Source organism: Lissotriton vulgaris, chromosome 12 (assembly GCF_964263255.1).
Source record: "Lissotriton vulgaris chromosome 12, aLisVul1.2, whole genome shotgun sequence".
NCBI lineage: Eukaryota > Metazoa > Chordata > Amphibia > Caudata > Salamandridae > Lissotriton > Lissotriton vulgaris.
Window position 1 is genome coordinate 120,735,112 of NC_141700.1, and position 22,713 is coordinate 120,757,824.

Sequence of the window (22,713 nt, forward strand, 5' to 3'; positions counted from 1 at the left end):
TCATCTGCTCCACAAGCTATAGATTTTAACATAAATAATTGGTTTCTAGCTCAAACGGTTCAAACGTTACTACAAATGCAGCAACACGTGTTGACACTCAGTGGAAAGCCCTTTGCAAAGGTTGATGGGTCGCCTTTCTGTTGCCTTTTGCTATATTTTGGTGTTAACCTGGTACTAATGAGGTCCAACAAATGCCCAGACAGAGTAAACAAGTGTAAAAATAATGATGTAAAACTATCACACAATGTGCAGCATTATGCGGCATAATTTGCTTTTGTTGCTGTATAATTTACTCAAGCCTGATGCTTAATTTGGCCCTTCCCTATCCCATAATTCCAGTGGCCCTGTACATAGGTAATTCATAACAGCCAAAGCAGCGACACCTCCAGCACCAAGGTAATAATATTAGTAATAAGTCTTCTCAAAACAGCATGATTTGACACTCAAATATCAAAATACTTTGGGAAATTCAACCTTTTTTCTACAACTATTAGCTTTCGACTTTTGGAAATATACACATTTTAGTCTTGAATGCATGCTCTGTAATTGTGGTACACATATATGAATTCAACCGAGTGCAAGCTTCATCTTCAGTAGGCTGCAGGCACACAGGAGGGCTGCTTACAGGTGATGACCTATGCCTTGGAGGAGACGGGAGACCCTCTGTGGAGCCCCCACAGGTCTGACACAGGAGCCCCCACGGGACTGCCAGAGGAGCCCCCACGGGACTGCCAGAGGAGCCCCCACGGGACTGCCAGGGGAGCCCCCACGGGACTGCCAGAGGAGCCCCCACAGGTCTGCCAGAGGAGCCCCCACAGGGAGGCCCTTGTTAGAGGATTCTTGGGTCTAGGCTGGTAATCAAAAGAACCAGAACTTGAAGTACAAAGGTCAATAGTGCCGGGTGGAGGATACATATGTATAGTATATATGTTTATATGTCTGCATGAGTATGAAGGAATATATGGATGTACTTATGTATGTGTGGTTTACTTATATATCGTAAGATGAGCCCAGGGGCGGCCTTAGGCATGTGCAAGCTGTGCACCTGCACAGGGCCACCAAACCCCAGGGGCCACCACATCAATATATATCCTTAATATAATAATCCTCTGAGGATGGATACATATTTGTGTGGTGGCCCCTGGCAGGGATTTGGTGGCCTCTGGCTCTATACCACTTCCAAACACCATGACCCCCCCTCTTCACTGGCCTCCGCACTCCGCCCCGCCTGGACCCCCTCTTCCGGGGCCCCCTACCTACGTTCCTTGCCCAGGGCCACCATGAACCTAGAGCCGCCCCTGATGAGCCAGAGGCAACGGATCACTGCACACGTCTGAAGCTTAAAGAAAGAATACAGCCAGAGACCCCTGGCTGGAAGAGTCTCCAGAGTCCAGAGGAGAGGAAGGGACAAGTATAGTGTGAAGGTGTAGTGTGAAGGTGTAGTGTGAAGGAGTAGTGTGAAGGAGTAGTGTGAAGGTGTAGTGTGAAGGTGTAGTGTGAAGGAGTAGTGTGGAGTAGTGTGAAGGTGTAGTGTGAAGGTGTAGTGTGAAGGAGTAGTGTGAAGGAGTAGTGTGAAGGAGTAGTGTGAAGGTGTAGTGTGAAGGAGTAGTGTGAAGGTGTAGTGTGAAGGTGTAGTGTGAAGGAGTAGTGTGAAGGTGTAGTGTGAATGAGTAGTGTGAAGTTGTAGTGTGAAATAGTGTGAAGGAGTAGTGTGAAGGTGTAGTGTGAAGGTGTAGTGAGAAGTTGTAGTGTTCTGTGAAGGGGCATCTTAAACGTCTTGTGTCATTACTACACCCACACCTGCAGGTAGTCTACTCTGGTTCTCTCTAGAGTTTGTGAGTCACAAATGTTAGAGTTTCCACAACATTATCAAAGAGGGTTTTGTCACTTTGCAGTTTAACGAAAGCTGTGTATAATACTTTAAAAACAGGAGGGGTTTGGCCATTCACAAGCATCGGAAATAATTACAACATTGACAAACTTGTGAAAAAATGTACATGTAATTAATACATTGTTAAAAAAATGTTACACATATTGAAAGCAGCAACAATTTCCTACGTGCAGGCAGCAACACCTTAAATAAAATCTGTGAATAAAGTCAGTTTCTGTGTTCCTGTTTCGGTCCAGTGATGTGTTAAGTGCATTTCATATTTGCATACCTGCCTCTCGGTCCCCCTGGGGGACTGATGCATATATTAAGCTTCTCAGACTTCGCATTTTGTACATCTCTGTGCTCGAGGTCCAGAAAGGTGCCCCAGGACCTGAAAGAATGAGGCTGCTGCAGACCCTGGCCTTCTGTGTCCTGCTGTGGACACCCTGTAAGTATGCAGGATCTGAAGTGTGTTTGCCTGTTTTGGGGCAGCCGTAAAATATAATTATGCTTGAGTTCACCTTATGTATTCATAAAATGTTGTATTTCTTCTCTCTCTTTCAGATGCTCAGGCTCAGAAACCTTTGATATCTCCCACGGTTGAGGTCAGCCTCGGACAAAGGGCCACGATTGGCTGTGAGGTTGGGGTGAAAGACACCAATTATGTACTTTTCTACAGACAGACCCCAGGAGAAGCCCCACAGTTCATTCTGAGTCGCTATCACTCCTTTAGCGGCCCTACATATGGCCCCGGGGTGTCATCTGACCACTTCACTGCCGCAGTGAACAGCGCGGGAACCGGGTACCAGCTCATTATAAAAGATGCCAAGATCACAGACGCGGCACAGTATTACTGTTCAAAGTGGTATGATAGTGTGAACGGATACCACAGTGACACAGAGCCTGACAAAAACCTATCAACTCAATTCAACAACAAAATACTCAAGACAGTAACTCAAAGTTTCAAGGAAAGGAGAGAAAAGCGTGTTAAAGATTTTATTGGTTGTTTAACAACATAAATCAGTCCATATTATTTCGTATTTAACTGCGCACTGTCTTCTTACAGGTGCCGAGAATAGAGGTGAAAAATACATCACATTCATGGTGAGAGCCGAGCCAGATCAAGAGCCGAGCCATCAAAATATTTGACATATCTGACGTGCACCAACAGAAGTGATTCGCTTTAGCATGTTACATTATATAGTTACCTTCCCTGACATTTATTAGAAATAAAAGGCTCTAAACATGATTGTGGAAACCTTCCTAAAGCCCATCATCCTTCTCCACACAGAGGGGCTGTGAGTGAGACAGTCAGTCATTACTGGCCTCCAGAGGTTCTCACGCAGCACACACCCTGAGGGGAACTAACTGACTGACTAACTGAAAATGTGCTTCTCAAGGAAAAAAGGCAAGGGGGAGTGAATTAATTCTCCAAGATCACACAAATTGGTAAATCAGGGAAGCCGGGATTCACCTGGGGCGTCATGGTTACATAGTGTGCATTTAAGTCACTGCATGGACGGCTCCTCCTTTCCTCATTTAACACCAAAGGACAGAGCAAGGTGTTTAATTTACGAGGAGCTTTATTAGTCAAATGTGTTAATAAATATACCAGTGCACAATGGCAGTGGGACTAATTAGCATAGGCAATCAGCGACATGCGGAATTACATCACAGGAAGTGATGTCAGGGTTAGGTCATAGGCCTCCACTATCCCTCACTTGATGTCAAAACTACAAGTTTAATCAAGGTGGAGCAGCAGTCTCAGTGGTGGTTCTCAACCGTGTCAACTGATGCAACACCAAGGTTGGGATTGTGGCATCCGCACATATTAAGAGCCGTTTTGAAGGCGTTAGCAGGTGTGCGCCTGACTTGTGTGTAGTTACTTAAAAGTTGACTTGGCTGCTCCAACTAACATTAACAGCCAAGTGGCTCCATGTCACGTGTGACACCTTCAGCCAGGCCTGGCTTCTTAGCCAACATCTCCCTGTGTGTTGCAATATTGAGACACAAATGGAATAGTTAAAGGCAAAACCACAAGCCCCAGAATGCAACATGTGGTCGGCTGAAAGGTCATGGATGGCCGATAGTTTAACACTGGAGCAACTTTGACAGATGTCGAATAGAAAAACTACCACTTATCTGACTAACTGGGTTGCCGATGCACTCAAAACACAGTAAAATAAATTGTTAAGTAACAATAAAACAACACTTTAGCAACATAAATGACAGAAGTATTTCAACAGAGCTCCAATGAAGGGTGAATCGTGGAGTCTTTAATGAAGTATACAGCCAGCCGACACGTGTTTCATCGCACTTGCGATTCCTCAGGGCTGAAACAAACAGATAATTGACAATAGAGCATGTGTCTCGTATGGATACAATTACAATTAGACCTCGGTGTGTGGTCTGTACATACTTATTTTTAGCTTCTACTGCAGTGAACGTACAATAATTCACCTTTTATAGTCTCAGTGCCACCACAACACATCCGTGTCGAAAGTGTGTTGAATGCCGATATTATTAGTCAACGTGTTGGTGACTGGTGAGTTTGTGCTGACACGGTGGTGGAACCTGAATATTCTTCTTGAGACGACTGATATATAACGTCATAATTGTCGTAGCGGAAAAAGTGTTCTATCCGTGTACGACTCATTCATACTACATGCTTGGTGAGTGATGAAAACTGTGACTCAATGCACAGAAAGGACACATACCTAGATGGCTGTGTCAAAGTCAGAAGGTCTGTATATTCAACATAAGGGATGAACAAGAACAAAAAGGGAAACATCTCATCACTAAATGTCATAGTCACAAATAATGAGGCAAGAAACACAAAAGTAGTGAGGCTGTAAAAACAAAGGAATGGAAGCTCACCGCTCAGCTGGTGATAATTCCGACCCAGCCGGGCCCGTGACCGATGGTACTCGGTATGAGTATATACGATGCAGGGTAAGGTTCTCAATTCTGCAACTAGACCAAATGTATTGAGTCACTATCCGTAAGTCGGAATCTAATTGTTTCGAGCTTAAATAAATGGTCATCTGAATTGTGAATCTGGTACCAAAGCTTATATAAGGAATGTGAAAATCAAAAAGAACATCGTAACCGATTGTTAACGGGCATGATCAACTTGTAGACACTTTCGACCCCTACCCCAAATTACCACTAGGGTAAATAACATATTCGTTGAGGTAGGATCAGGGATATCCTTCACAAACAGTATTTAGTAGTTTGAAAAAGACTTACATGTCAGAACTATCGCTGGTTCTATGAAGCTCGGAGGTCACAATATTTAGCAGTTCCAAATTTGTAGAAAGGCGTCGAACAGGGTGCTGTTCTGAAAAGATTAGGGGCCCCGGTAAGAGTTTGCCCAATTTATACTATAAACGACAGGATCGTCACTGGGGTAAAGGATTTAATTGGCTTACCAACTCAATGGTTTCGATCCTCGTTTTTATGCCGAGTATGGCTCCAAAAACGACGGGGAACCCCAGGCTGAAATGACACCAAATTTTGATGGGGTCAAACTCCTCGTGCAATTCAAAATGTTCAATCCCTTGTAAGGAATGTCAGACACGATATTGGTTCAATCTTTCTTTCTTACCTGTGTAAAGCTGTGGAGCGGCGTGTAGCGCGTCCTGACCTCCGAGCTGTCTTCCTGTTTGGACACGTGACCATGTCTCTCAAGACGTTATATACGTCACTGCGCTACGTGCCCGGTCGACTAGACCAGTGTGTTTGTTATGGTCACGTCCATATTGGGTTCACAACTGAGCCCAAATATTATTCCTTGTTAAGCGCTAGTGGGATGATGCTGATAATCAATGATCGCTATTCTGACGCTCATATTTGTTGGATGGTCAATGGATCGTGTTACGATGTTAGAGAAAGGAAAGAAGATCTCGGTGAACCTCCAGGTGAACTGGATTGTGAGCACCGTGAATAGACATGGTCAATCTCCCGGTACATATCCCAGTCATACGTGAATATAAAATACATTCAATTGTCAAATCCGAATCACGATCATAGTTGTCTATTTACATATATGACATCCATTAATCTCAGAATTATGTGTTCAGAAAGTCATGAACAAGAGTACAGTAGAGTACAGGAGAGTTATCATAACATGAAGGATTGGCAATTTTTCATAAGTAATGTAACCTATTGACAAACACAGATCTACATACAGTGCGGATGTGTTACAGTATTATATCTACGGTTTACATATTCATTGCTCAATCTCCCAGGAAATATTGCATCTCCTGGTCATAATTGAGTCCTAGTTCTACCGACTTCAGACGCATGATCCAAGTTGCCTCAGTGCGTCTGAGTCTCAGTTCACGGTTTCCACCTCTGACGTCCTGATGGACTGTTTCAATGCCAAAGAATTTGTCCATTTTGTTGGTCTTGTCTTTCTGGCAGGAGGCTACATGTAGGGCTACGTGGTATTTAGGATCATAGTTCAATATTGCCCTTATATGTTCCATCATTCTCTCTTTGAGTTGTCTGATGGTGCTTCCCACTTAAAACTTTCCACATTCACATTCTATAATGTAAATCACAAATCTAGTTGTACAATTAATGTTGTTCTTAATGACGAAGGAAACACCATCTGGACCAATAAATTGAGTTGTGCCATGTTTGGCCCATTTGCACATGCTGCAGAATCCGCATTTGTAAAAACCTTGGCTATGTTGTGTCATCCAAGTAGTGCATATTGTGTCTCGAGGCACAGTAGGACTCAATTTGCTCCTTAGTGTGTTGCCTCTTCTAAAAGAAATTTGAGGTCTGTCTGTAATGTGATTAGTCAGAGCTCTCTCTGATTTCAATAAACCCCAATGCTTGGTGAGACTCTTCCGGAATGTGGAAAGGTTTACGTGGGAAGCACCATCAGACAAATCAAAGAGAGAATGATGGAACATATAAGGGCAATATTGAACTGTGATCCTAAATACCCCGTAGCCCTACATGTAGCCTCCTGCCAGAAAGACAAGACCAACAAGATGGTCAAATTCTTTGGCATTGAATCAGAGGTGGAAACAGTGAACTGAGACTCAGACGCACTGAGGCAACTTGGATCATGCGTCTGAAGTCGGTAGAACTAGGACTCAATTATGACCAGGAGATGCAATATTTCCTGGGAGATTGAGCAATGAATATGTAAACCGTAGATATAATACTGTAACACATCCGCACTGTATGTAGATCTGTGTTTGTCAATAGGTTACATTACTTATGAAAAATTGCCAATCCTTCATGTTATGATAACTCTCCTGTACTCTACTATACTCTTGTTCATGACTTTCTGAACACATAATTCTGAGATTAATGGATGTCATATATGTAAATAGACAACTATGATCGTGATTCGGATTTGATAATTGAATGTATTTTATATTCACGTATGACTGGGATATGCACCGGGAGATTGACCATGTTGATTCACGGTGCTCACAATCCAGTTCACCTGGAGGTTCACCGAGATCTTCTTTCCTTTCTCTAACATCGTAACACGATCCATTGACCATCCAACAAATATGAGCGTCAGAATAGCGATCATTGATTATCAGCATCATCCCACTAGCGCTTAACAAGGAATAATATTTGGGCTCAGTTGTGAACCCAACATGGACGTGACCATAACAAACACACCGGTCTAGTCGACCGGACACGTAGCGCAGTGACGTATATAACGTCTTGAGAGACCCGGTCACGTGTCCAAACAGGAACACAGCTCGGAGGTCAGGACGCGCTACACGCCGCTCCACAGCTTTACACAGGTAAGAAAGAAAGATAGAACCAATATCGTGTCTGACATTCCTTACAAGGAATTGAACATTTTGAATTGCACGGGGAGTTTGACCCCATCAAAATTTGGTGTCATTTCAGCTTGGGGTTCCCCGTCGTTTTTGGAGCCATACTCGGCATAAAAACGAGGATCGAAACCATTGAGTTGGTAAGCCAATTAAATCCTTTACCCCAGTGACTTTCCTGTCGTTTATAGTATAAATTGGGCAAACTCTTACCGGGGCCCCTAATCTTTTCAGAACAGCACCCTGTTCGACGCCTTTCTACAAATTTGGAACTGCTAAATATTGTGACCTCCGAGCTTCATAGAACCAGCGATAGTTCTGACATGTAAGTCTTTTTCAAACTACTAAATACTGTTTGTGAAGGATATCCCTGATCCTACCTCAACGAATATGTTATTTACCCTAGTGGTAATTTGGGGTAGGGGTCGAAAGTGTCTACAAGTTGATCATGCCCGTTAACAATCGGTTACAATGTTCTTTTTGATTTTCACATTCCTTATATAAGCTTTGGTACCAGATTCACAATTCAGATGACCATTTATTTAAGCTCGAAACAATTAGATTCCAACTTACGGATAGTGACTCAATACATTTGGTCTAGTTACAGAATCGAGAACCTTACCCTGCATCGTATATACTCATACCGAGTACCATCGGTCACGGGCCCGGCTGGGTCGGAATTATCAACAGCTGAGCGGTGAGCTTCCATTCCTTTGTTTTTACAGCCTCACTACTTTTGTGTTTCTTGCCTCATTATTTGTGACTATGACATTTAGTGATGAGATTTTTCCCTTTTTGTTCTTGTTCATCCCTTATGTTGAATATACAGACCTTCTGACTTTGACACAGCCATCTAGGTATGTGTCCTTTCTGTGCATTGAGTCACAGTTTTCATCACTCACCAAGCATGTAGTATGAATGAGTCGTACACGGATAGAACACTTTTTCCGCTACGACAATTATGACGTTATATATCAGTCGTCTCAAGAAGAATATTCAGGTTCCACCACCGTGTCAGCACAAACTCACCAGTCACCAACACGTCGACTAATAATATCGGCATTCAACACACTTTCGACACGGATGTGTTGTGGTGGCACTGAGACTATAAAAGGTGAATTATTGTATGTTCACTGCAGTAGAAGCTAAAAATAAGTATGTACAGACCACACACCGAGGTCTAATTGTAATTGTATCCATACGAGACACATTCTCTATTGTCAATTATCTGTTTGTTTCAGCCCTGAGTAATCGCAAGTGCGATGAAACACGTGTCGGCTGGCTGTATACTTCATTAAAGACCCCACGATTCACCCTTCATTAGAGCTCTGTTGAAATACTTCTGTCATTTATGTTGCTAAAGTGTTGTTTTATTGTTACTTAACAATTTATTTTACTGTGTTTTGAGTGCATCGGCAACCCAGTTAGTCAGATAAGTGGTAGTTTGTCTACTCAATCCGAGTGGTTAAAGGTTTGTCCACTCGCTGATTTGCACCTGAGATAATATTATTTCGAAACCTTTGTGCGTATGAACAGGCAGTGCACCCAGATTCCAAACTGATTTAAAAGCCTTCAGAATTCATAGATGTCGAATAGAATGCAGCTTCCAGTTTTCACATTTTTCCTTCCCCTCAACTGTACTGGGAACATTTCTCTGTGGCAAAAAAAAAGTTTTATTTTGGTATGAAATGCAAGAAATGTGCAACTATTCAGTGTTTGATATAGGGCTGGGCGAGGTTCGGCAGGTTTCTCAACGCGAGGGGTAGCCATCTGCGGCGACTGCCCGAGTTGAGAAATTTCACCAGGAGAAGGCCTAGCATACAATTTTCCTGGCTTGCACTCACCAACTTAACATTGGCAAGCTGTGCAAAAGTAAAAACTCTGTCCTGCGCCACAACGCAGAGTTTTTCAGAAATCCGCGCTCTATGCGGAACACAGAGTGGCCAAAACTCCAAAAACTCTGTTAGCGGAGCGAATTTTATGCCCAGGCCTCGTTTTATATAAACTTTCTTATCTATTGTAGGAGAGTAGGGTCTGCTTTCCTATGGTCACCCCAGATTTTTGCTTTTTGCTTCACTGGTTTTCGACTTAATGTGGCTGTGGGCCTGCTAATCAGACCCACAGCCTGCTGTTCTCTCGCTAAATTCACATCCATGTACTTTAGGTACATACCCAATTGGACATTGGTTCACCTTATCAGCCCCTGTACAGTGCACTATAGGTGCCCAGGGCATAGGTGTATCCAAGGCCTACCAGGGGCTGCAGCATATCTTTTGCCACCCCTGGCTGGCTATCCAAACTGACACAACTGGCTGATCATTCAGCTGGGGCAAGGTCGTGTAATGACCCCTTGCTTAGATATAGTATACCTATATCTACACCTATATCTGGACATATATATACCTATAAGTCACTCCTATGGCAGGCCTTAACAATCCTGGAGGCAGAGTGCTTGGTTTTATGTGAGATGGTGCTCTAGCATGAGCTGAGCCTGTCTGCAACTGTCGGGACCAATTCCCTTAGCTGTTCCGGGATATTGCCATATCATATACTCTTAAGTGCATTATAATCCTCACGGTTATTTGCTAACTCTGGTTTGGCTTTATCAAAACATGTCATGTAAGGTGTCATACGCTTTGGAATACTACCCCCTTGCCAGTCCTGGCGATGGGGGTAGCATTCCACCCTTCTAGAGGGAGAAGACATGTTACTTTAACTAAACGCGGTTAAATCTAACCAAAGCCCCAGCATCACAAAATGGACGCTGCTGCCACAGACACGAGTCTGGCCTCCTGCTGCTGACCGAAACTCCAGCAGGGGAGGCCTGGACAATAGATATCCTGTCACAGGGAGGTGTTACACCACCCCAGACAGGAGCTAGTGGATTGTAGCAGGGAGGGTTGAATGAAACTAGACACTGCCTGGGGAGCAGAAAGAATTCCCGTGCATAGTGCAGTTCAAACCGGTGCTGGGACACTCCAGTCCCCACTCTGGCGCGAAACTGGACAAAGGGAAAGGGGTGTAACCACCCCCTTCCTGGGTTCCACCCATAGGACGGACGTAGCAGGTAATGCAGCCCCTTGATTTGGAATAAAGGTAGGAGCTGTGCCCAGGAGCCTTAGATTATGCTGAACGAAACTTTGATACCGAACTCTGGACCCTTCGACATCCCACTCGACGTGGAAGACTGAAGAATCTCCCTTGTGGTCAAAGAGTGACCACCCTGTGCAAACAGGGACCATCCAGCGCCCAACGGTTTGCTTTGTTGCAGTTCCCACCAGTACTCGAGCAACAGAGATCAACAAGACCCAGCTTCCCTGACTTCTAATAGCCTGATCCACAGTCCAAGTGAATCTGAGACCTGTGGAGGTGACGTGGAGCGTGGAGCCGGCCATCTTGGAAAGACTGCAAAGTGCTGACCGTGCAGCTTCTGAGGCACCCTCGAAGCTGTGCATTGAGGTTTGAGAAGCCTCAGCCCCGAGCAGTTGGTGCACTGAAGATCTCCCCTCCACACTCATCGAGTGCTGCGTGGGGCCCTTTTGCATTTTTCTGCTTGACGCGTTGGTCCGGTCGCTTGCCCGTTGGCTAGTGGCCCCAGAACTGACGAACCTTGAAATTTACACTGCTAGTCTGGTTGCTCCAGATTTGCCCTTGCTGCCCTGAAAAGGAGCCACCGCTCTGACCTTGCTGTTCTGAGTAAGAAGCAATCTTCCAATCCTGCGTGGGTTGCACTTGCCAAGGCTTGTTACCTCTGATCCGGAAGCCGACACCGCCGACAGTGAGAGCCTCTGTGGGACAGCTCGTGCTCTACTCCTGGTCATCGTTGATGCCCCAGAGTCCACGTGGCAGCGGAGACAAGCTTCATGACAATCACCTGATTGCGCCCGACATTGCCTGGTTCCTTCCTGGTTCCATCCTGGTCACTGGCTAGTGACCCAGACTCTGTCTCCTCTGCTTTCAGGTACTCTACATCTTCGATCCACCCTTAGATCCAACTGGACTCTTCCCTTCCGGCAGCCATCAGCATCTTCATCACCAGGCTCCATGGATCTACACGACGAAACCCGACACACTTTGGCACCTATGCACCCGCTTCCTGTGGGTGAGGTAACGAACTAACAACGGTGCTCCTGTAGTGGTTTACACCTCTAGTGTCCTAGTTTTAAGTGTGGTAATTCTAGTCCAGTCGGAAGACTTCCAAATCAGTAACTCTTTAACTTTTACGCGCCATTGACTTTGCATTGGTGCATGCGTGTGCTTTAGGCACTGCACCCGTGTCCCGCGGGCCTCTCCCGACTTCATCACTGCTAGTCCCGAGTAGCCCCAGTGATTCACAATGCCCTAGGCCTTACCATTGTTCGAGAGGTGGTACTTATACCACTATTTTAGTATATGGTTTGAGTGGCAACCGGGCCTATCCAAAATTGTGCAACTTTTGAATGTTTAACTGTGCTTTTGTTTAAACGCTTGTGCTTCTATACTCATAAAGAGTACAGAGGATTATTCTAGTAATAAATACATATATTTTCATAATATATAACTTGTGTGTTGTCCTTTCATTTGATATTACAGGATTGCATATGGTAAAACAGCTGGCTTCACATGCCCTCTTGAGTTTAGCCTAAGACTGCTGGTCCATGCTACCACTAGGATAGCTTGTCTATAAGGTTGACTTTACAACCACCACCATAAGGGATTGTTTGGACTGATACAAGGTGCCCACAGAATTGTGGACATCATACATCAGGCCAACTTCTCACATCTATGTTTTTTAAATATTTTTATATTTGTAACTATTTGTCTAATTGCTCTTCATACCTCAGAGGTGCGCCAGAGGTAAGCCTGTCTGCGCCCGTTCGTGCTAGGCAGAGCTCAGAGCCCGGGGCCACGGGAGGATTTCACCAATTCTCATTCAAATACTCCAGAGAAGCTCTGGTGCACATGAGACAGAAGGTAGCATCCCCCTGCTTACATTCTATGTCAGGAGATAGTCCCTCCAACCATTGCCGGCACTGCCCTTATAGGCTTAAGTTGAATGAGCCTTTGCGAGCTATTTCCACCTCAATACGTATGGCCCTAGTCAATTGTAGATCGCTTCCAAAACATGCTGAAAAAAATCTACCGAATCCTAGAAGACCTCCAGTTGGAAATCCTCTTCCTGACAGAAACATGGTTAGGACCAGACTCAGACCCAGACATCATTAAGTCTCTCCCACCAGGCTTTCTTATTCAACATGTAGACCGATTAAAAGGGAAGGGTGGGGGTATCGCTATAATCTATAGGGACCATCTCTCCTGCCGTTTGCAAGGCAGCCCCCTCTCTGACTGCGAAAATGTTCTATTTTTGATTCAAGTCTCCTCATGTAAATCTCTCTCTGGACTTCTTATCTACCGCCCGCCGGGCCCTATAGGACAATTCTGTAGATCACTTCTGGAACATTCAGGCACACTGGTTGCCACCCACTCTAACTTTATGATCTTAGGAGATCTTAATATCCATTTTGATAAGGGGGAAGATAAACTAGCTTCGGATCTGCTACTAGATCTTGAAACCCATCAACTTAAACTGGAAAGTCTGCTTCCCACCCATACGCTAGGGCACCTCTTGGACCCTATTTTTTCCAACATCCCTGACCTTACAATCTTAGGTCCCACTCCGATACCATGGTCAGATCACTTCCTAATATCGCTGAACTGGCGGTTCTCCACCTTCTTCCGCCCCAGACCTCCACTTAGCAAACCTACACGCCCCTGGGCTAAATTAGACCCGGAAAAATGGAAGTACAATCTGGAGCTCTCCTCCCCATCATTAGTCTCTGATCCCACAATAGCTGACTCCGAGTTCTCAAAGTGGATTCAAGAGACACTGGATAAAACTCTCCCGAAAAAATCTACCTGCAAACCTGGAGATAAAATCACCTTGCCCTGGTTCACCGAGGAAGTACGTCTTGTAAAAAAGCTCTGCAAGAAAACCGAAAGAGAGTGGCGAAAAAACTTTGACCCCATCAAGAAGCTAGAATATAAACATATGATCCTCGAATATAGAAAGGCCCTCAAAGCTGCACAGTCCAACTTTTTTGAAGAAAAAATCAGGCTATCTGCCAATTCATCTAGGGAGACCTTCCAAATCGCAAAAAAACTCCTAAAAACCACGGATCCTCCCTCCCCTGTGGAACCCTCGGTCAGCCTGTGCAACGAATTAGCCGAATTTTTTGACTCCAAGATTAAAAAAATTCTCAACTGCCTTCCCCTTCAAACACCAGACAACCCCTCCCCTCATAACCTGCCCAGATCTGTATCCCAGGCCCCGGAGCCCCAGCTGACTCGGTTCGTTCCCACGACAGTAGATACGCTTTCTCCAATACTTCAATCAATTAAAAGTGGACCTCCACTGGACCCTGCACCTTTTGATATCCTAAAAACAATTGCCCCAACCATTCTGCCTCTTTTGGCGAATCTGATTACCACCTCTCTCTCGCATGGTATTGTCCCGCCGAGCTGGAAAAAGTCAATCATTAAAGCCCTGATCAAGAAACCTCACTTAGATCCCTTGGAGCTAAGTAATTTTCAGCCGATCTCCCTACTGCCAGGTGTCAGTAAGGTCGCTGAAAAATATGTCAATCGTCAACTTTCCGACTACCTCGAAGTTAATGGCCTCCTGAAACCCTCACAGACGGGCTTTAGACCAGGCCAGAGCACGGAGACCGCGTTGTTGGCGGTGGTCGAAGAAGCAAGAAAGATCATTGACGCAGGAGGATCAGTGGCAGTGATCCTCCTGGACCTTAGTGTGGCCTTCGACACCGTCAACCACCCCAAACTGGTCCACAGGCTTAAAGACCTAGGTATCTCAGGGCCCGCCCTGTCCTGGCTGGAATCCTTCTTGAGTGACCATTCTTTCCAGGTAGCGGACGGTAATTTCATCTCCAAGTCAACATCTATACACTGTGGTGTCCCTTAGGGCTCATCCCTGAGCCCGACCCTTTTTAACGTATACATGTCCCCCCTTGAGAAGATCGTCGCTCCATTTGGAATCAAGCTATTAACCTACGCGGTCGACATCCAGCTGGTGGTATCCCTTAGTCAGCAAGACCACCCTCCCACCAATCTTTACACCTGTCTTGGTGACATAACCAAATGGATGGACATCTCCCACCTCAAGCTTAATAGCGAAAAAACTGAGGTTATGGTCCTGGGCAACCAGTCATATTTCCGCCCGAGTCCCTGTGACCTCCCTGTATGGGCATACATCTACCCCTAAACGCGAAATTAAGAGCCTAGGGATCTGGCTGGACGAGGGCCTCAACTTCTCTACCCAAGCCAGGAAAACGGCTGGAACTTGCTATGGTCTCCTACGGACCTCCAGAAAAATCCTCCCCTTGCTCCCTGCACAATCTCAAAAATTACTGATCCAGGGCCTTGTGGTGTCCCGTTTGGACTATGGCAATGCCTTGTACCTAGGGGCCCCCAGCAAGGTGCTGGCAAAACTCCAGACTGTGCAAAACACTGCCGCCCGTCTTCTCACGGGGACACACAGCCGCTGTTCAGCCAAACCAGCGGATGTACCATGTTACAACGCATACCATTACAACTACCTACCATTACAACGCGACCATTACAACGCATACCATTACAACGCATAGCGCTTAGAGGTGCTGGATAGTGGTAAGTATAATTTACTATTCTAACTCCAGTCCCCGTGGACACTAGGGAAGGTGTTGGATAGTAAATTATACTTATTCCCTATCCTAGAGCGCCCCCCAGCGCAATGCGTTGTAATGGTATGCGTTGTAAAAGTTGCGTTGTAATAGTAGGTAGTTGTAAAAGTTGCGTTGTAACAGGTGTATACCAAACCAGCCCTTACATCACTACACTGGCTGTCCATCCAAGAAAGGGTGCATTTTAAAGCTCTGTGCACCACCCATAAAATCCTGCACAGAAAGGCCCCTCCCATCCTAAAGGACCTAATTGTCCCTTACAAAACTAACAGAACCCTTCGTTCCTCACACTCCAATTTGGCAGCAGTACCTAGGATTAGGAAGGCCCGCTCTGGAGGCCGACTATTTACTTACAATGCCTCCAAGCTTTGGAACACACTGCCCCCAGACATCCCAACCCTCTTTCATTTCGCAAATCACTTAAGACCTGGCTATTTCCCTAATTCACCTCCCCTCAACCTCTTCTGATCTATCACTAGCGCTGGGACGCTCACGGGCAGCCATGCGCTTTACAAATCTGTTAAATAAAATAAATAAATAAATGTATGTGTTTTTATGGTTTGTCTTTTTATTATGAACCAAATAAATTAAGTAAAGAAAGAAAGAAAGAAAGAATCAAGGAAACAAAGAAAGGTATGAAAACTTAAAACTGTTTTTGAGAAAAGATCCTAGTTTCTGCCCCCAAACTGGTCCAGCTCTAAAGATGTATTTGTAGCATAACAATGTCATTTATCCTCTTGCTGTTCTGGGACTTTTAATGAGTCTCGCAACAGGGCAAGGTTCATTAGGCAAGTAGGGGAGAGGACCAGGTGACATTTGAAGAGCAGATTCTTGCATTACAATATTTTTTATTTTTTTATTTATTTTTTATTGGCATTTTCAATACCGTATACAACAGTAAACAAACTCAATTTGCCAGTCAATGTACATTTACAATACTGTAACCAAGTGCAGACATTGCATGATAGTTAGAAGTAAAAAGCATAGCATAACTTTGTGTTAACATCGGGAACACAGTACATACTTTCAAATAGCTGCAATTGTCCGCAGTCCGCACCACAGCAGGTCGTCAATTCACATAACTAAAGCTTCAGCAGAGTACAGGACAAACATTTCCAGAAGCGTAAGTCGATAGTCCAAGTCCCAACCTACATATCCCGCCCAACAGGGAGCCCTCACCCAGCACAACACTCATCACAATGCAGCACGAAGTTAACCCCATCGCTGCGGCGGTTATTTTTCCCCTACGCAGCTTTTTTCTAAAAGCCGCGTAAGATGACGAGCTCAGCTCGTCATCCGCACATGCCCCCCGTGGCTGATGACGAGCTGAGCTCGTCATCAGCATCGAAGGGGTTAATAAATGATCCACTCAATCACCAACATCTCCATCAGGCCCGCTATCACATTGATTCTCCCGCTGCCATTGGAGGAATGGTTCCCAGATGTCACGTGGTCTGGAAGTGGGCAGCATCAGTTCCCAAAAGGTGCCCAGTTGCGTGTGCCCATATGTTACATCAGCCAGCCAGCTCTTGACTGAAGGCGCTTTCCACCTCCCCCAATGTACTGCAACCTGTCTTTTGGCATACAACAGTAGCATAGCGTGTAATTTCCTGAATGCGGGTATAGTGTGTTTCACATATCCTAGGATCGCTAACTCAGGGGACGGGGCATCAGCACGACCAACGATCTTGTTAATGGTCTCAAACACTGTTGACCAATAGTTCACCAGTTCGCTGCATGACCATGACATGTGCAGAAACGTAGCGGGGGAGTGCCTACATCTCCAGCAACGAGCATCCTCCCGGAGCCCCATTCTGTGCAAGCTGACCGGAGTCCTATAGAATCGGTGCAGATTTGCATTACAATATTAAGTAACACAAACAGACGCACCTCTCAAAATAAAGCGAGATGCTAAATACGCCTTTATTTCCTATAAACAATAAGAGTTAAATTGGGGTTTATGTAACACATGCAGAGCACACAACTGATGTGATTCGGCAAGAAAAACGTGTCCGAAGAGACACTACAAAAATCAAACAAATGTGTTGGCACTGCCTGAGCTTCCATTGTGCAGCCTCACATTAAAAAGCATTGGAAAAGCCAAGAGGTTTCGCATATGTGAGAGCCATTGAATATTCCAATGTCTTTCCGCCATGTTAAACAGCAGTACAGCTGTGTTTCAGCATGGCTAAAGTTAGTAGTGTGTGGCGTTGAGTAGGGAGGCTTAGAGATGAGTGAAGCAGTGTGGCATAGAATGGAGTAGCATAGAGTGGAGTGGTGTGAAGTGCAGTGGTATAGAGTAGATTTGTATAGAGTAGAGTGGAGTGGCTTAGACTAGAATGGCATGGAATAGATTGGCATCAAGTAGAGCTGAGTTGAGTGGACTGGCATAGAGACGACTGGAGTGGCATAGAGTCAAGTAGGGTAGAGTAGGGTGCTAAGAATGGAGTGGCATAGTGTGGTGTAAAGTAGAGTGGCTTATAGTGGAGTGGCACAGAGTGGTGTGGCACAGATTGAAGTGGCATTCAAGGGAGTGGTGGATAATGAAGAGGCTTAAAGTGGAGTGGCATAAAGTGGAGTGGCGTAAATTGAAGTGGCATAGAGTGGTGTAGAGTGGAGTGGGATAGAGTGGAGTAGAATAGAGTGGCATAGCGTAGTACAGTTGTGGGTGTAATCAGCTTAAGCAAGTAACCAAACTTAAGATCAACACAAAGGCATGAGGCATAATGGGGATGGATGCCTGGAAGGCAACGAAAAGCGTATGGTGGCAAAAGAAGGTGTGCATGTGTTTTTAGTGTAGCATTTATACGTTATAACAACTTAATCCAAGTACAAGTAAGCCAAAAGGTGCCGGTGTAGATAAACAATGCCCCAAAATATGTTTAAAAACACAACAAATGAAGAAAGCAGCACGAGAACTGCTTTCTGAAACGCATACCTCATCACAGCGTGACCAGCCGACAGAAACAAATCGAGAGGAAGCAATCTATACTTGGGCCATGCTCCACAGAAAAAAAGGAAGTGATGCCCGGTCAATTTCAGAAGTAGCGAAGAAAGTGACACAATTAAGCCAACAAATGGTAACCAACGGGTGGGCGCCAAGGCCTTTATTGTAAACAATACCGCTCACAAGTGAGGAACACATACGCTTTCACAGGTGAGTCCTGAAAAGGGAACTCTCAGGCTCAATTCCTTGGACTGAGGGAAACAGTGACCACTCCCTAAAAGTATTGTGGATCTCCATTCACCGGCGACCACAACCCGACTTATGTCCTGCTTATCACAATTCAAAGCAAGTTTACAGTAGACTTTTTTTCAAGAAAAAGGCACACATTTAAGAGAGCCCCACAGCAGTATTTTATGCTGAAATCTCATCTCCACCTATTAACAGAGAGAATACCTTCAGGAAAAGCTCCACACCTCCATAAAGCACAAACTAGCAAAACAATGTGTCTCTCAGGCTCACGACTTACATGTCTTGACACGTCTGGAAAAATTGAAGTGCAGAGTTCAGGTGCAGCCAGACTTCAAGAAGTGCTCACACTTTGCATTTTTGATTTTGGGGATGAGGGGAGGAAGGTTGATTGGAATTTCAGTGTAAACGGCCTGAATATGAAGACACTGCTAAGTGCTGAGAAAGTGCATGGAATGAGACGTAGCCCTTTAAAAAAAAGAACTAGCATTGCGTCCCTTTCTGCGCACAGCTGAACCTTAGAAACAAATAGCCCTATTTTGTGTTACTCTCAACATGGCTATAATTCATAATGTGACAGTTTGTGCTATCACTGATGTCTTTGGTGATGATACATGCAGTGTCCTGGGATGGTACTGTGGATCAAGGAGACATTATTTATTATTGATTACTTAATACTTCTCCAATGAAGATTGATAAAGTCAGGCAAGAAAAACCTCAGGTCTTGATTTACTGCTGGGTCGTATCGGGAACGCGGTCGAACACTTGCGGGAGTCACCCATCCCAGGCATCTTTTTGATGCTGGGATGGTGGTTTCCTGATGGTTGAGCCACTTGGTTGGACGCTCCTGGCTCGGCCATCTTGCATCCCTTTTGGTGTGAGGAAATATAAATTTTATGGTCAAGAAATGTTCCCTAACGTGTACCCCACCGTCTCCATGTACTAGCTTGAAGTGCATGTAACTTCCCTCCTGTGCCAGCTATGAAGACGCAAATACATTTGCGTCCAACGTTAACCTGTCCTCTTTCAGATCCGCCATGAACGGGTTGAATATTCCGTTTCTAAATATGCCATGCCAACGTCTTTTTGTGGCATACCTTACACGTTTTCCAGCCCAGGCGAAGTAGGCCCTGAATTCTGCCATCAAGCCTTTTCCTGCCTTCTGACTCTGAATGCCTCAGCCTGGTCTGCCTCTGTACCCGTGACCTCTGCCTTACTCCCTGCGCGGCTCACGGCGCTTAGCTCAGCCTGCTGCCTGCCAAGACTGTATTCAACCTTCGAATTATCTGCTCCGCTCCTCGAAAATACATTCCTGTCTCGTAGTTCAAGTAAACATTCCCCAAGCTGCAGAGCAAAGGGCCCGGCCTTACTGTCTCCGTGCAAGTAATTCGTAGCTCCTGTTGCCATGGTAGGCCCATGCCCCCTCGCATCTCATGCAGACACGTAGACGCTTATACACGCACTCACAACCAGTATAGAATAGCCTCCGTCCGAGAGACCTTTCCCTTCCAGATAATACAGTTCCTTAAACATGAGATATTAGATACGATTTGGGATTAGGTTGATGTGACATCCCAGACTTATGTCTCCACTTGTAGGGCTAAATGTCAAGTCCCCTTCACCCTCCAGTTACACGTCAATCACACGTCATGCTGCTGCGCGCGCATCTCTGCCATGTATTTCTGCTGACACTGCAGGATTCTCTTATGGATCCACCTACTTGTGACATCATGTTAAATGACGTTTCTAGTACACGCCTTCATGCACGCCTATTGTAACGCCTTTTCTGTTACGTATGAGCATTTTTATCTCTCTTCTCAGCTGTTACGCCTTCTGCATATGCCTTTACTGTAATGCATTGACTATATATATGAATAATTGTCAATAAAGTATTGTCTGTCAGTCCCTTCCCGAACCTATGTGGTGACGGAATGGTATGCCACCTTGGCTCGAGCCAAATACCCAATTCCTTTTTAAGGAATAAAACCTTTTTGAGAAACCTCAAATATCACAGATTTTGCCTCTTATTTTTCTGAGTTATTCTTATTGAACTTTACTGCATAAATTAAGCATGGGTAATTAGAATTTACCACATAATTGGCGCTCGAACAGGGACCCCTCCCCCATCTCACGCGCCGGAGGTGCGTTGCAGGCCTGGCCCCCTGCCACAGCCGGACGGACAACTACGCGTACCCGCAGGATTTCCTGTATCTCCCTCAGGCCAACGGAGGTGACTGAGGCTGCGATCAACACCCAGACGAGGCGGTGAGGAGTGCGGAGGATCCCGACCAGAGCCTAGCTGAGAGAGCAAGATCCGAGGTATACGGAGGCCCACCAGGTTCCGAAGTTCCGAAGTATCTGCGTCACGAGTCGAGTCCGAACCCAGTCCGGTCCAGTCCAGTCCAGAGTTTCCGAGGCCTTCTGTTTCCCTGCTTCCCGGTGAGTACCGTTGCTAGGGACGCATCTAGACGTGCGCATTAGTTTGTGCCGGTCAAGACAGGTTTGGGTACACAGACCTGGTCTGCACTGTTTAGCAGTGTATCTGTACTGTTTTAGCAGTATATCCTGTCTGCACTGTTTACGGTGTATCTGTACTGTTTAGCAGTACATCTAGTATCACGTAGTTAGTAAGTTTTATTCTAATTATTGTTGTTCGTTTTGAAATGTTTTAATGTGTTATCTAAATGTCGTGGTATGAGTGATTGTTCGATCTTCATTATTGTGATTATTGTGTTCATTGTGTTCATATCTGAGTAAGAACCAAGTAGCCGGATTTTAAGATGCCGTTATTCTCCAAATTAAGACAAATAAAAACTAGAAAAGGGATACTAGAAGAAGCTGTTCCCATTCCACCTAGGGACACTCCAGGGTACTTTATGTACCACAAGCACGGCCTAGATGCCGTTTTATATCTCGACTTATGGGTGGACTACACTAAAGATCTAGCAGAGAATCAGAGATGGCCCGCTGCTGGGACATGGGATGCAGATTGCATCATGAGAGTAGAAGAAGCATTATGGAAAAAGAAAGCCAGACAGTCACAGAAAGATGCCATTGAACTATGGCGTAAAGAATCGCATAGACGTACAGAAAAAGCACACAGAAAAGAAGAGAAAAGTAGAGAGGAGTCTGAAAAGGCCCGAGAAAACGTATTAGTTGAGGAAGGTATCCGAGTAAAAATAGAACAAGTAGATAGACAACGAAACACCCTTATGAATGGTATGTATCCTCTTTTGGATGAGGGTTTGCCTAAGGCCACCCCGGAAGTACCGAAAGATCTACCACCCCCATTGCTCCCGACTAAAATGCATCAGAAAACAGCAAAGGACATTTTCCTTTCTTCCTATCTAGACGATGTAGCCCCCGAATATGTTAATACCGCACCGCCACGCACACCTCCTCCTGGCGGCCAAGATGGTCAGCCCCCACCTCCGCGACAAGCTACTCCTCCTCCCGTTCCTCCTGGTCTTCCAGCCGTTCTTCCACCTCTTCCTGGACCTAATCCCCCTGCTTTACACCCAACGAATCCCTTCGGATCCGGCGCCTCAGGAGGCGCGTCCGGAGGGGCGACAGGTTTCCAAACCCCGCCACCCACCCATCGGTGGACTTATAGAGACCTAGCACAACAACGTACACCTCGAACAGCCGATATTACAATATATGGAGATCGTCTTGCAGACTGTAGATATGATCCAGTACCTGGTAAAAAGAATGACGAAAGAATGTTGCTCGCATCAGTACGATTGCGACGAGTCACAAACTTTTTATTAACATTACCTGGAATGGTAGATCATCTAGATAAAATATATCATTTTGTCCAAACAGGGGCAGGGCCTGAAAGTATTAAGGAGGCATTGGCCTACCAGAAAGTGGATACTCAAGCCAAGATATTACGGTTTCTTATAAACTGTCTAATAAGAGAAGTGGATAGGCCGGGTATGAACCCGGATGACGTAAAAGCACTCCATAGGTGGGGACAGAATATAGCAGATGGGAATCATGATAAACAGGCCTGTATAGATAATATGTACCGAAGAATCAGAAGTGCAATAACCAAGATGCATGAGAAGAGACAGCCACCACCAGAAATAGATTCAGACAAACTTGAATCCTCAGAGG

At 45.3% G+C, this 22,713-nt stretch overlaps 1 protein-coding gene across 7 annotated transcripts in view; it reads left to right on the forward strand.

Annotated features, from left to right (window-relative positions):
- SIRPB2 (signal regulatory protein beta 2) overlaps positions 1–22,713 on the forward strand; it is a 620,501-nt gene that overhangs the window by 269,684 nt on the left and 328,104 nt on the right. The window contains exon 1 of one of the 7 annotated variants that reach the window (XM_086947487.1): positions 2,242–2,318. The exons of the other annotated variants lie outside the window; for them this stretch is intronic. Coding sequence (XP_086803613.1) covers positions 2,270–2,318 — 49 coding nt within the window. The 5' untranslated portion in view covers positions 2,242–2,269. Of the gene's footprint in view, positions 1–2,241; positions 2,319–22,713 lie in introns of those variants that run through there. 7 annotated transcript variants of the gene reach the window in all.